General features: G+C 27.5%; 2 protein-coding genes across 3 annotated transcripts; one reads left to right on the forward strand and one right to left on the reverse strand.

The window, feature by feature from the left end:
* Positions 1-202: 202 nt before the first annotated feature.
* On the reverse strand, positions 203-11,828 carry LOC134829673 (glycogen-binding subunit 76A). Of its 2 annotated transcripts, XM_063842881.1 has the most exons (4): positions 11,108-11,828; positions 6,567-6,713; positions 2,327-2,489; positions 203-2,226 (listed from the first exon to the last, which is right to left on the reverse strand). In XM_063842881.1, the coding sequence occupies exons 3-4, from the start codon at positions 2,471-2,473 to the stop codon at positions 583-585; spliced, it is 1,791 nt and encodes a 596-aa protein (XP_063698951.1). In that variant the 5' UTR covers positions 2,474-2,489; positions 6,567-6,713; positions 11,108-11,828; the 3' UTR covers positions 203-582. The 2 variants fall into 2 exon arrangements, with proteins under 2 accessions (XP_063698951.1, XP_063698953.1); XM_063842883.1 differs by lacking the exon at positions 6,567-6,713.
* Positions 11,829-13,153: 1,325 nt separating this feature from the next.
* LOC134829990 (ATPase ASNA1 homolog) lies at positions 13,154-14,348 on the forward strand. The gene is made up of 2 exons (XM_063843317.1): positions 13,154-13,355; positions 13,417-14,348. The coding sequence occupies exons 1-2, from the start codon at positions 13,268-13,270 to the stop codon at positions 14,328-14,330; spliced, it is 1,002 nt and encodes a 333-aa protein (XP_063699387.1). The 5' UTR covers positions 13,154-13,267; the 3' UTR covers positions 14,331-14,348.
* The last annotated feature ends 554 nt before the right edge of the window (positions 14,349-14,902 follow it).

Raw genomic sequence — 14,902 nt, forward strand, 5'->3', positions numbered from 1 at the left:
ATTTAATTTAATTTTAATTAATTAAATTAAATTAATAAATTTAACAAAAAAAATATTAATTTTATTTTTAATGTAATTAAAGGATTTTAAATGTTTTTTTTTTAAATAAAAATCAAAAAAATCCCTTAAATTTATTAAAAATTAAAATTAAAAAAAAAATTGTCAAAATAATTTTCTGATATTTTTCAATTGCTGAATAATTTTTTTTTTAGAAAAATATTTTGTGACTGTGTGCAGAAATTTTCTTTTATATTTTTTCCCTTAATCAGTCGTTAAAGCGTTCAGTACTTTTCTAGTTTGTCATCATTTTTAACACTAATTCAATTCATTGTCCATTTTTGAGGTATATTTTGTTTGATTTGCTTCATATTTCTTTATTTTTTTTTTCTAAATCTATCAACATTTAAACTTTTTTTTAGATTAGATTTTTTTTTTTCGATATTTTGTTTCGAGATATTTAATTTTTTTTAATATTTATTACAGAAAATGAAAATTTGAAGAAAACTCAAAGAAAATATAATGACTAGAAAATTTATTGTTAAAAAAAGGATTTTTAAATATTTTTTAATAAATTATTTTTTTTTAGTAGAACGCTCCTGAACATTCATTCGCGTGCAACGGTGGCCTAACAACTTGCGGTTTGGGCTGTTGATTCACGGGCAAACACTGGAAACAGTAATTCGAGTCGTAATTATTATCCCAAAATTGCTGCCCCTTGCAATGAAATCGCACCGCAATCTCGATCCGCTGCCCAATTTGCAGCGAATTGCCGAAAAGCGTAAAGGAGAATTTATCGCTGAAGCCGTCGCACGAGTTATTCACGTAATTCGCTTGGATGTCGCTGAAACTCTTCCAGTTGTCGAGCGTGTACCGAATGTAGACGGATTTGTGAAAGTCGAGATTGCGCACGCGCACCATGCCGCAAATCGTGAGACTCACGGGATCCGTGACGGCGCAATTTTCGAGAGAAACTTGTTTTTCGCGGACTTTATCAAGGAAGCAGGGAAGTCCGCCAGGCTGCTGAAACAACGGCACGAGAATTTTGTCGACGGGACGCATAAATTGCGGAATTTCCGGGACAATTTGGTGTTCGCGCACCTCGAGATCCTCGTAGGCAGACTTTGGTATCTTTGGCACTTCGTGGTCGAGGAACGTTTTGACGTCGGCGAGATCGAGTCCGAGCACGTCGGCGAAACGAACGCCCTTTTTGCGACCTGGAGTGCCGGGAGGCGTTTTTCCGGTTTTCAGCGAGGAGCAACGACGAAGTCTTTGCGGTTTGTCGTCGACGAAATCTTCTTCTTCGTCAGTTTCGGTGATCGAGGCGAGACGATTGGCATCTTTTTTGGGCTTTTCCTCGTCTTCGGCTTCCGTTTGGATGGGCGACGCTTGTTCAACGACCACAGCAATGCCTTTGTCGACAACATCAACGTCATTTTTGGACTCCAGCGTGTTATCGTTGACATCCGTTTGTTCGGCAACTTTGTCTTCAGTCTGTAGTTCGGGTACATTTTCGTCCTGGAGGGTACTGTTGGAGGCAGAAGTCGAACTTAGCGCCGTGTACGTGTGATTCGAGTCTGTTGTGCTTTGCGACGGCGGCAAACTTTCCGAACAACTGTCACTATCGAGCAAAATTGCATGAACATGTCCGTTTGGCAAAGAATTTTCCTTCGCAGGCGATATGGGGGACTCCAAAGACGTGTTATGCGGCATAGATTGCGACGGAAATTTGTCTCCTTTGCGACTTTCGATGCAATCGTAGAATGTGGCACTCGTGGAATCCGCTGAACTTTCCGCCGGATCGTAATATTGGATTTCCGAGCTGTTGTGACTGCTGAATTGACTGCCATCATTACTACTGCCATGCGTTGAAGAGCACGGTGAAGCGCATACATACCCTGATTCCGTTCCGTGAGCACGTTCCTCCGTCAAATCGGGCAATTTTTCACCTTCTGCCGCATTTTCGGGGTTTTCGCTGCTACTATTGCTGCTGTGTTGCGCCGTATTTGGCTCGTGCGGCGTGTGAGTTGCACTTTCTATCAGTCTCGTGTACTCGCACTCGTCAATGGGACTGCCGGGACTCTCGGGTTCAAGGTCAAAGTCGAAAAATGCATCCGCCGCTTCGTTATTTCGCAACGGCTGGAGACTCTGGATGGGCGTCTCTTGCGGCGTTAACCACGTATTTTCTGATTGTTCGGCGCCATCTTGCTGCAAAGCATCATTATCCTCCTTTAGTCATCGAAAAAGCGAAAAAAAAACTTGCATTAAAGCAACTACGTGCAAAAAAATAAAAAAAAAAAATCGACTAAAAGCGAAGCTCGTGCCTTACCTGTGTTCCTAACGTACGTAATCTCGATTGCAAACTGCGGGCAAAGGCTTCCGCTCTCCCGCGACAAGACATGCCTAATGGAATAAAGGACGTTATTCCACAAGGATTTCGCTCTGTTGGATCTGGGATGTCACCAGGACCATTCATGGAAACTGTGCCGTTACTGAAAAAGACAAAAAAATCCATTAAAATTTCGAAAAAATCACTTTTTGTCTCACAAACATCCAAATATTCAAATTTCCAGACATCGTTTTGACATAAACTCTCCGAAACTTCATTTTTTTCTTTGTTAACAATGAACTTCCGAACAACTTCACGCACGCTAAGCGACTGAAATGCATTCACATAATTAACAGATGATGCATTCGACGAACACATGACTGTCATTTTGTTCTTTCTTTCTTTTTTTACGTTTTGTAGATTAATAGACGGCTCCAAAAATCTAATTTCATTCAATAAAACGTTATTTGGGTCGTTGATTCATTGAGAACGTACTGAATATTAGAAGATATGTGAGATAAAAAAAAATTGTATGGAACGAGATTCAGGTAATATTGACGATTTTTTTGGGTCATCGTATTCAATGACGTCAAAGATTCTTTAAATATTTACAAAAAAATTAGAATTTTAAGATTTGAACTTGAATAATTTTTTTTTGTTTATGGAAATTTTTTGAAATTATTTAATTATTAATAAAAAAAAATTTATAATTTTTAAAATTTAATTTTTAATTTTTAAATTAATGTTTAATTTTTTTACCAAATTTATATTGAACTCAACAAAAAATTTTTTTTCAATAAATTGATTTTAAATTATTTTTTAATTAAAAAATTTTGATTAATTCTTTAAAAATAATTTTAAAGAAATTATTTAAATATTTTTATTAAATTTCATTTAAATTGTTTAAATTTTTCATAAAATAAAAAAATTTATTTAATTAAAAAATTATTGAATTATTAATTACTAAATATTTTTTTATAACATATTTAATAAAAATAATAAATTTACAAATTCTAAAAAAAAATTAAAAATAAATTATTTTTTTTAAATTCATTAAAAAAATTTCTGTTATAAAAATTAATTTTTTATATTCAATTTAAAAAAAAAATTGCTGAAAATTATTTTTTGGTTAAAAAAAATAATATTAAAATTAATAAAATAATAAAAAATTATTTTAGCTTTTGTTAAAAAAATTCTTAATTCATAAAAAAAATTAACCAATTCTTTACGTTTGATTTTCAATATTTTAAAAATCTTTTTTTTTATTTTTTTAAGTTTTTATGGTTTTTAGACTTATTTTTTTTACTCTTCAGAATTTTTTAAGTTGACTTTGCCTAATAAATAATTTTATTTTTTTTAAACTTTTTGGATTTCCATAAAATCGAAAAAATCCAAAAAGTTTGATAAATTAAAAAAATTAAATTAAAAGAAAATTAAAAATTTTAATTATTTAAATAATTAATTTTGGAAATATTTGGAAAAAAATCAAAAAATCGATAGAAATTAAAAAAAAATTATTAAAAATTTAATTCTTGTATTAAAATATTCATTAAATATTTTTAATTTATAAGAAATTCATCAAAATTTTGAAAACCTTGAAAATTTTTTCATCTCTCTAATTTTTTTTTGTGTCAATTACATTCACTTTTTCACTTTAGTCCTTGAAAATTGCCCCATTTTCACTCAAGGTTACTCTCGTTTCCTCTTCAAAAATTTTTTCCCAATAAATTACCGTTTTAATTTCCATTCTCGCCCAATTTTCGCATCGATTGATTGATATTTGGTCTTCATTTCAATAATTTTCATTTTTTTTTATTGCCAAAAAATTTTTTTAATTTAATTTATTTTTTCGCATTTGCAGATCCGAACACTTTGAAAGTTGCTGCACGACTAACGACTCTTCCGTAAGTTGCTACAGTTCAGCCAAAACGTCCTTGACAAGCATGCGAGAAGGATGCACTTGCATGACCTTTGTCCCAGTTTCGTGCAATGTGGTTGCAATTTCTCGTCGTGGAGACAGAAAAGTGAATGAAAAGTCGGGGAACAGCTGAGTTGCGTCGTCGTCGTCGTCGGTAACAGAAATGACTTAATAATGAAAAAAAAAAGAATTTCATGACAAAGGAACATTTGTCGATGGAATTGGAGCTCATTAAACGGTTATTGCATCGAAAAATGTTTTGCGCAGGAATTTTTCTTCTAATTAAACATTTTTTTTGTATTTTTAGGCGAATAATTTGACACGCTGTCTCGTTATCGCACACGACACGACCAGAAATTCACATGCTCTCCATGACTGATCGTCGAAAAGGTACAAAAACAATAACAAACTGCATATTACATCACTTACGGGAGAATTGTTTACTCAATTTTATTGATTGACCTTTTCAAATGCGGTTATTGCAACTTCTAATTTTCATTCAAGTCACTTCCAGTTCCACAAATCCTCGTAAAAACGTAAATCATTGATTTTTCACAAAAAACAAACGACCGAAAGTGGGTTAATCTGATGGAGAATGGGAAAAAGGCGCGTGTTTCGTGTGTGACAGCTGTTATGTAAGACCTTCGTGTATAGGAAGTTATGCGTGTACCGAAGAAAATTCAAGGTCGGTTGTAAAAAAGGACTAACAGTTCATGGAAAATGTAAGTTTACGTGAAAAGAACGTCAACTAACAATTAATTAAATTTTCAGAAGAGGCGTAAAAGGCTGTATTTTGTTGTTTTATGACAAAAATAAAGTAATTAAGAGTCTTATTGACTTAAGAACTTTTCAATTTATCGGCTTTTGTGGAAAGAATTTTGCTTGAAATGCGCATTTAATGTTAAAACTATGAAGAAAAATAACAAATTGGGAAAAAATGTGTCACGGAATAGAAAATTTTCTATTTAGGTAAGTTTATGAAATGTTTTTTTAACAAAAAATTTTAATATTTTAATTATTTAATATTTAATAATATTTTTTTTTATATTTATTTGAATAATTAAAAAATTATCTTAAAATGTAAAAAAATAAATTTTATTTAAAAAAAAATTATTTTAAAAAAATATTTAATTTTTAAAAAATTTAAATAAATTTTAATTTATTTTTTTTTTTTTTTTTTTATTAAAATAGAACAATTTTTTTAAAATAAAAAAAATTTAAAAAAAAATAAAATATAAAAAAATATTATTTAATTTTAAAGTTTAATATGAAATTTATTTTTTTTTTTTAATATTTTATTATTTTAAAAATTAATATTAAATTTTTAATTTAAAAAAAATATAAAAAATAAATAATAAAAAAAAATTTAAATAAAAAATAAATTAAATTTTTATTTAAAAAAAATTTTTTTTTAAAATAAAAAAAAAAATATTTTTTTTAATTTTTTTAATTACCTAAATATTAAATTTTTTTTTCTCTTTAAAAATTAAATAAACATATTTTTTAGGTATGAAATTTTGGCAAATATTAATACATAATTATTTTTTTTTTTATTTTTTTTTTTTATTTTTTTTTCAATTCTTTTTTTTATAGAAAAAAATCCTTAAAATTGGCTTAAAAATGACAATTTTCCACAAAATATTTGGAAAACCCAATTTTGTCCTGTCCTAATCGATCATTTTCTGGCAGCGTGATCGCACAAAGTAAACGTTGATTATCATTGTTATTGCTAGCCACTGCGCACAAAAAAAAAGTTTCAAAAATATCAAAAGATTTATTATAAACAAAAGTCTAGTCGACATCCAGAAATTCGTAAAATAATAAAAAAAATGAGATCAGCTGTGCGTAACTCTCAAGATATTTGCACGCAGAGCAACGAAGAAAAAAAAGAGACTTGTGTGTGACCGATATGTGGTCAGGTGATTTTCAAAAATAAATTGTTCTACTTAGTCACGTCGCTCACACACGCCATCTAATTTTACTCTTTTTTTTTCTTTTCGTCAATGAAAATAATCTAAAAATTAATATTTTTTCTAAAGATAAACTTTTTTTTGTCGCAAAATAAAAAATAGTTAATTTATTATTAGATTAAAGGTTGTTCACACTTCCTACTGATGGGACGATCATGCTGCAATGAAGTGACATACATTCAATTGAAATAATCACTAAGCCTGAATATGAAAAATTAATCATCACTATTTTTCTATTTTTACAGAAAAAAAAGAAAAAAAAATGCCAGATCAGATCACGGTCATCACTTTCAGGGTTTATGTAACAACATTTTCAATCATTAAAAACAATAAAAATAAAATAAAAACTTACCAAGAACGAAATTTTTGCGCTACTTTTCAACGCGAAACAGAAAAAAAACTTAAAATATAGATGATGGTCGTTGAACAACTGTTTTTTTTGTATTGACTACTTGTGAAACGGAATATGGATGTTGTTGATGGACGACAACCACATTATCTGAAGAAAAATAAAAAAAAATATATGAGGTTAGGATGCATGCAAATTTTTATTTGAATATTACTTAACAAAAAATAAAATTAAATCTTGAATTTTTTTATTGATTTTCGAATGAAAGTGAACTTAATAAATAAATAAATGAATGAATGAAGAAAAAAAATCAGAAACAATCAAAATAATTCTGATCAATTAAAGTTAATTGGTTCAACAATAATAAATGGAGTGTTTTTTCATTGATTTTTTTTTCTAATGGAGAGATAAAAAATTTTAAGGTTTAAAATTTTTTAAATTAAAAAAAAATTAAATTAAATTTAAAAAAAAAATAATTAAAAAAATAAAGTTAATATTAAATAAAAAAATTTAATAAAATTTAAAAAAATTATTTATTATTTTTTATATATTTTTTATTTATTTTTTTTTTTACAAATTTTATTAATTTTTTTTTAAATTTTATTTAATTACTTAATTAATAAATTTATTTTTTTTTATTCTGTACTTATATCCTTATTTTTTTTATCTATTTTTTATTTTTCAATAGAAATTCAAACAAAACCTCTCTCAAGGACTTCAAATTCAACGCGAAGAAGTTCATACTACAAAATAACCTTTTATGATAATTTTAATTGAGTGAACGAAAAACTTCGAAAAACGTCACAAAACTTTTTTTTTTATTAATTAATTCTGAGATGGATGAAAGGTTTTTTTTTATAAAAAATTCAACAATTGAGCCTATCAGAATTTTAATTGCTCCAATGATCCCAAAATGTCAATTTTTGTCAAAAAAAATTATTTTACAAATTTTTAAAATTTTATTGGAAGAATTTATTTCATTCGTTCTATTAATTTTTTTAAATTTCTTTTATTTTTTGTTTTCGTGAAAAATTGATTTTTCTCACTTTAATTGACAGATTTCATTTAAATTTGACATAAAAAGTCAAAAAATTACAAAAAAAAAATTTTTAATTGCCATTTTTATCATTTTTTTTTTATAAAATTTACGAGTATATTTTTTAAGTGAAACAAAAATACTTTGAATAATAAAATATTAAAATTCATAAAAAATCTTGTTCATCAAAAGTTTATAATTTATTTTAAATCGAAAATTAAAAAAAAAAATTAAAAATTTTTCTTAAAGAAATGCGCAATTTAAAACCAAATATTTTTAAATTAAATGCGTAAAAAATTATTCTCTCAATTTATCAAAGATTTTTATTTTTTGCAAAATTTCTCAAGCAAAAAAATGCAAAATTATCACTTTCTGCCTCTGAATGATTTTCATTATCATCAATCAATAAATTAATATAAATTATTGTTAAATTATTATTATTTATGCATTTCGCTTATCACACAGGAAGGCGCCTGCTTTACCATTCGGAAATAATTCTCATAAAATTTTGCCAAAATTGATCAATTTTTTATGTGTTTATTTAATTTTTTTTTGGCATCTTATCCACACAAAGACATCCGTTGCTCATCATAAAATCAAATTTTGTCGCAAAAAGTTATTTTAAGTGCGCAAAAAAATGTAACGAGTCATCCCCCTCGCAAAGAAAAAAAAGAAAATCTGCGCGAGACTCATGAATGACTTGAATGTGAGTCAATTCACTATCATTTTTACTACAGTTTGTAGTTTTTTTTTTTGTTTGATAGCAAACAAACACAAACCGCTTGTTACAACAGAATATGCAAATAAATTCGTGTATATTAGCACAAGTGAAAAAATAAGTCAAATAAATGATCAGTGAGCGGAGGCAAATAATTGAGGTGAGTGAACGCATTATTTAAACGAAAATTTATTTCGCTGTTTTTGATAAACAAACATGCAAATTTTTATATTTTTCGATCGTAAAAAGCGGGCCACAGACTTTTATTACCGAATTTCGTGATATTTCGAGATAACTCTTTGGGAAGTTCAAGGCTATTGACGTGGGTGCAATTTTATCAAAATTTTTGATTAAAAGGTGTTAGATAAGGTAAGTATTTATAGAAATTTAATCTGATAATGAAACTAAGAGAAAAATCTGGATTTTTTCTTAAATTTTTAAAATTAAAAAAAAAAATAAAAAATTATTTTTTTAATTCGATTTTTTATTTTAATTAAAAAATTATTATTTTAATTGAAAAATATTTTTTTTTAATTTTATTAATTGATTTATTTTATTTTTCAGAAAAATCAAATAAAAAAATTAAATTAAAAATTTTATTATTGTACTTAATTAATTTTTTTTTTTTTAAATTTATTATTGATTTGTTATTTTTTTTTTTGTTTTTTTTTTTTTTAATTTTGAAAATAATTAAATTTTTAAATTGATGTAAAAAATTTAAAAAAATAATTTTTTAATGTTATTTAATTTTTAATTTTTTTTTTAATTATTAATTTTAATTTTAATTTAAAAAAAATAAATGTTTAAATTAAAAAAATATTAATAAAATTAAAAAAAAAAATTTTTTTAGGATTCACGAAGGATGCTTCTTCAAATTAAAAAGCTTCTGATAAATTCAAAACTGAAATATCGATTTCCAATTAATTCAAACCAAGCATTAAAAAATTTTTTACTGAATTGATCTAAATTTCACTGTCAAAATTTAAGCACCTTCAAAAAGGTCAAACACACACCGCAAAAAAAAACTCACAAGCTCGTGCACCATCTGACATCACAACACAAATTTAATAAAAATTTATCTTTTTTCAAATAACACGCGTAAAATTACGTAATTAGATTAGATTGAGCGAAAAAAATCATCGCGAATCTGGATTTGGATCATCACTCAGTCACTCACTCATCGCGTTGCTGATAAGAAACCTTTTCGAAAATAACAATTAATTCGCTAGTTAAGGCAGTGCAAAAATAGAAACTAGTTGCAAATGTTTACTAAATATTGTCTAGACTCCGCTCCGAAACAAAACATTCGGCAGTAATGTGATTTTGATTAAAAAACATTCAAATCAACCGGGCGTCTCCTTTAACAATTTCCTCATTGAAGAAAGAGGAAGAGGAACAACTGCTGATAGGAAAATGTCAAGATCGATCATCGACAATTAAATCAATCACTCATCGTGATAGTTTTACTTTTAAGCAGCAAGTACATTGTAAGTGGTAATTTTTTCGAGGGTCATCAATGGCATTCTTGTCGAAATATTTTTTTTTTTTTAATTTAACTAATTGTCGCGTTGTGTCTATTCATTAGCAGATAAAATAATTAGCTGATCGCCAATCATCTGTCTCGCTTACGATATTTTTAGAAATGTTTGTTATTGTCAAGATGGAGTCACGTGAATAGAGGTGAGACCTCGGCGAGACAACGATGTCTAATGGGAGGAAGAAATTGTCTGCTGAGTCATGATTTTTTTGGTACAATGTTGCATTTGAAAGATTTTTTTTAAAATTTTTTGTAATAAATTAAATTTTTGAAATAAATTTGACAGGTGTCAAAAAATGACAAACGTCAAAATTTTCGCTAAAATTTAAATTTTTTGTTAATTTACGTAAAAAAAATTAAATTTTAGAGCAAAAGTAGCTCAAATTTAATTTTTTAACAAAAAAAAAAAAAATTAACAAAAAATTAAATTTTAGATAAAATTTTGACGTCTGTCATTTTTTCAACTGTCAAAATATTTTTTTGTAGTTTCATTTGAAGCAATTAATTTCGAAATTTGACAGCTGTCAAAAAATGACAAATGTCAAAATTTTCGCTAAAATTTAAATTTTTTGTAATTTACGTCAAAAAATTATCTTTTAGAGCAAAAGTAGCTCAAATTAAATTTTTTCACCTAAAAAAAATTAACAAAAAAATAAATATTAGATAAAATTTTAACGTCTGTCATTTTTTTGACTGTCAAAATATTTTTTTTGTAGTTTCATTTGAAGCAATTAATTTCGAAATTTGACAGCTGTCAAAAAATGACAAATGTCAAAATTTTTGCTAAAATTTAAATTTTTTGTTAATTAATGTTTAAAAATTAAATTTTAGAGCTAAAGTAGCTCAAATTTAATTTTTTACCAAAAAAAAATTAACAAAAAATTGAATTTTAGATAAAATTTTGACGTCTGTCATTTTTTCAACTGTCAAAATATTTTTTTGTAGTTTCATTTGAAGCAATTAATTTCGATAAAAACGCTTCAACTTCAATTTCATGAAGTTCTCCGGTAATCCTTTTTCTCCATAAATCTAATTTTTTTACCGAAAAAATCTCATTTTCGCAATTTTTCATCTCTTTCTCCCGTACTTCCATACACAATAAAAAAATCTCGTACAACAACGATGGCACGTGTCTCTAATAAAGGTCATTGAATGCTTATCGTATGCTCATTTTTACCACCAAAAATGTTGAAAAGTTAGCGAGGGTAGTTAACACACGACAGGCACTCTGATGAATGACAAAAAAAACTTACCGTTTTATTACGTCAAGTAATCCAAAAATAAAAGCAGTCGTTTTGATTCTATTTTATATTTTCGCTTTTCTCGTTTAAAATTTTTTGTTTGTTTGTTCTCGAAACAAAAAATTCTCGAAAAAAAATATTGATGATTGCTTATTTTTTTATTTTATTTATTTTTTTCAGTGGGATTTTTTTTTGTTGATTTTATGAGGCTACTGGATGTGTTATATAAATGACTTTGGCTGCAATTTTCACACATTCAATTTTTTTTCTCTTTTGGTATTTCTAAAATTAACTGGATTGCACAACACTTTTATTATTATTTTTTTCTTTTTTATTTTAATTCACTTTTTTTTTGCGTTTGATAAACTTTTTTTATGTCAGGAAAATTTTTTTGCTTCACTTTTCGAGTCGTTGTTATTTTTTGCACATGCAAGTGAAAAGTGTGTTGATGTTAGAAAAGGAAAAAAAATCATTAAATGTGATTGCTTTTGCTATTTATTTATTTGTTTTGTGCGAGGATGGGTGCTCTTGCTGCAATGATGACTTTTTGCCGTTTCGTCCGATACGGAGTCGTGAATTAACTGACGAAGAAAGAAGCAGAAAAAAACTCAAAGAGATTTCGTTCCTGTGTAGCGTAGCGCATTCACCGAAAAATTTCTTCGCTCAATTCCCCCGTGTTGAAGGACAGAAAAGGTCAATGTAGACGACTGGTATGACGGTCCATGCACGACGCACAGCGAACGCGAATTGAGCGCGCGACTCATTTTGTGCTTATCAGATGTGTGTCTTTTTGCCCATATGTAGAGAGAGCGCGATACGAGCGCATGCGTTAATTTTTGAGGATTCTCTGAGATAAAAGTGTCGCTCTTCAATCATAACAACGAGCGGATGTCTGGTTATTTTGTGGGTTTCGAGAGCGTTGGCTGTGAAATTCTTGCGAAATATTTGGAACAATTGATTCCATGAACGATTTTATTTTATTGGAGTGTGGCGAAATTGGAACAAGAGACAATTAAATGAGGTAAGAATTTATTTTTTTTTTTAATTTTTTTAATTAATTTAATTTATTTTAATTTTATTTTATTTTATTTTTTTATTAATTAAATTTATTTTATTTTAATTTAATTAATTAAATTTATTTTAATTTAATTTAATTTTTATTTAATTTATTTTTTTTAAATTTATTTATTTTAATTTTATTATTTTTTAATGGATAAATTTTTAAATTTATTAATTTTTATTTTAAAATTTAAAATTTAAATAAATAATTTAAAAATAAAATAAGATTAATTAAATAAATTTGTTATTATTTTTTAATGTTTATTATTTTAATTAAAATTTATTTAAATAAAAATCAAAATAATTATAATTTAAATTAATTTTAAATTAAAAAATTAAATAAATTTAAATTTATAAATTAAAAAAAATTTGAACAATTCAAAATTTATTTAAAAATAAAAAAATAAATAAAGATAAATTTATTAATTAAAAATTAATTAAATTAAAATTTGAACAATTAATAAAAATTAAATAATAAAAAATTTAATTTAATAAATTTAAAGCAAATAAAGAATTTTTAATAAATTTATTACTTTATTTAAATAAATTAATTATTTAAATTTTTTTTTTAAACAATAATTTTTTGAAAATAAATACATTTATTATTTTTTTTTTAGAAAATAATTATTTTAAATAATTTATTTTATTTTTTTTAATTAATTTATAATAATTTTTTTTAAATTTAAGAATTTTTAGAAAATTTAATAAAATTCATGAAAATTGTTCAACTGTCACTTGAAAAAAATAAATTTGAAATTTTTTGCCGTCAGGGGAAATGTACGGTAACCATATTTTTGAAGTAAATTACAAATAAAAACAATCAAGTTTTAATTAAAATTTATTAAAAATTTAAAAATTTTAAATTTATCCGAAAAAAAATTAATTTTATAAAACAATTTCATCAAAATATTAATTTTTATTACATTTTTTATATTTTTTCAATAATTTTACTCCCCAAATATTTTGTGGGAACATTGGTTACCGAACAATAAACGTCAACAAAACAATCGTCATCCAAAAAATCTCGACAACTTGACTAATTTTGATCAAATTTAATACAAAAAATCATCTGTCCCTAAATTTATAGACTTTTAACGCATTGAACAAATTACCATGGAAGAAGATTTTGAGCCCCTCGATCCCTCTCTCAAAAATGTCGTCGAACAAACGAGTCTCAAATGGATTTTTGTCGGTGGCAAAGGTTAGTCAACATTCGATTTCACCAAAATTTTACGAAATTTTTAATTTTTTTCGCTTTTCAGGCGGCGTTGGAAAGACCACTTGCAGCTGCAGTCTCGCCGTGCAACTTTCCAAAGTGCGCGAAAGTGTCTTGATCATCAGTACGGATCCCGCTCACAACATTTCCGACGCCTTCGATCAAAAGTTCACGAAAGTTCCGACAAAAGTCAACGGCTTCGAAAATTTGTTCGCGATGGAAATCGATCCGAATGTCGGCGTCAACGAACTTCCCGACGAATATTTCGAAGGCGAGACATCAGCTTTCAAACTGAGCAAAAGTGTCACGCAGGAAATCGTTCAAGCGCTTCCCGGCATCGACGAAGCCGTCAGTTACGCCGAAGTCATGAAACTCGTCAAAAGCATGAATTTTTCCGTCGTTGTCTTCGATACGGCGCCCACGGGACACACGTTGCGTCTTCTTTCCTTCCCGCAAGTCGTCGAAAAGGGTCTCGGCAAACTCCTGCGTCTCAAGATGAAATTGGCGCCGTTCATCACGCAAATGGGCAGTTTGTTCGGCATGGGCAGCGACTTCAATGCGGACACCTTGACGGGCAAATTGGAGGAAATTCTCACGATAATCCGTCAAGTTAACGAACAATTTCGCAATCCGGACCAAACGACGTTCGTGTGTGTTTGCATCGCGGAATTTTTGTCGCTTTACGAGACGGAGCGACTTGTGCAGGAACTCACAAAGTGCGGAATTGACTCACACAACATCATCGTGAATCAGTTGCTGTTCATGAAAGAGGGACAAGAACCGTGTTCCATGTGCTCGGCACGCTACAAGGTGCAGCAGAAATATTTGGATCAAATTGCGGATTTGTACGAGGATTTTCACGTCACGAAATTGCCGTTGTTGGAGAAGGAAGTTCGTGGACCGGATGCGGTTAAGAGCTTTTCCGAAAATCTTATAACTCCGTACACGGGACGTTGTTAAATTAAAATTTATTTTTTTTTTTAAAAAACTTTTGATGATCGATGGGAGATAAAAAATAATTGATAAATAAATAATCTTAATAAGCAAAAAAAATTAAATTTTTTTTTCAACCAATTTTTGATGGGTTTCAAAGCTAAAATTGAATAAATATTCATTCTGAAGATGATTTCCATGCATATCTGCTCGATTTTTGAAGAAATAAAAAAAACAACGATTTTATCATATGAGGAGCAAAAATCGTTGTTTTTTCTCAAGTCACTTTTCAACCAATTTTTGATGGATTTCAAAGCTAAAATTGAATAAATATTCATTCTGAAGATGATTTCCATGCATATCTGCTCGATTTTTGAAGAAATAAAAAAAAACAACGATTTTATCATATGAGGAGCAAAAATCGTTGTTTTTTCTCAAGTCAAGTTTCAACCCAAATTTAATAGATTTCAAAGCTAAAATTGAATAAATATTCATTCTGAAGATGATTTCCATGCATATCTGCTCGATTTTTGAAGAAATAAAAAAAACAACGATTTTATCATATGAGGAGCAAAAACCGTTGTTTTTTCTCAAGTCAA

This window comes from Culicoides brevitarsis, chromosome 2 (genome assembly GCF_036172545.1).
Source record: "Culicoides brevitarsis isolate CSIRO-B50_1 chromosome 2, AGI_CSIRO_Cbre_v1, whole genome shotgun sequence".
Lineage (NCBI taxonomy): Eukaryota > Metazoa > Arthropoda > Insecta > Diptera > Ceratopogonidae > Culicoides > Culicoides brevitarsis.

Excerpts from the sequence above, each read along its gene's own strand:
- LOC134829673 (XM_063842883.1), bottom strand. The coding sequence starts at position 2,473 with ATGAATGGTCCTGGTGACATCCCAGATCCAACAGAGCGAAATCCTTGT. Across the intron at positions 2,227-2,326 it reads TACGTACGTTAGGAACACAG|GAGGATAATGATGCTTTGCA; the intron begins GTAAGGCACGAG and ends CGATGACTAAAG.
- LOC134829990 (XM_063843317.1), top strand. The coding sequence starts at position 13,268 with ATGGAAGAAGATTTTGAGCCCCTCGATCCCTCTCTCAAAAATGTCGTC. Across the intron at positions 13,356-13,416 it reads GATTTTTGTCGGTGGCAAAG|GCGGCGTTGGAAAGACCACT; the intron begins GTTAGTCAACAT and ends TTCGCTTTTCAG.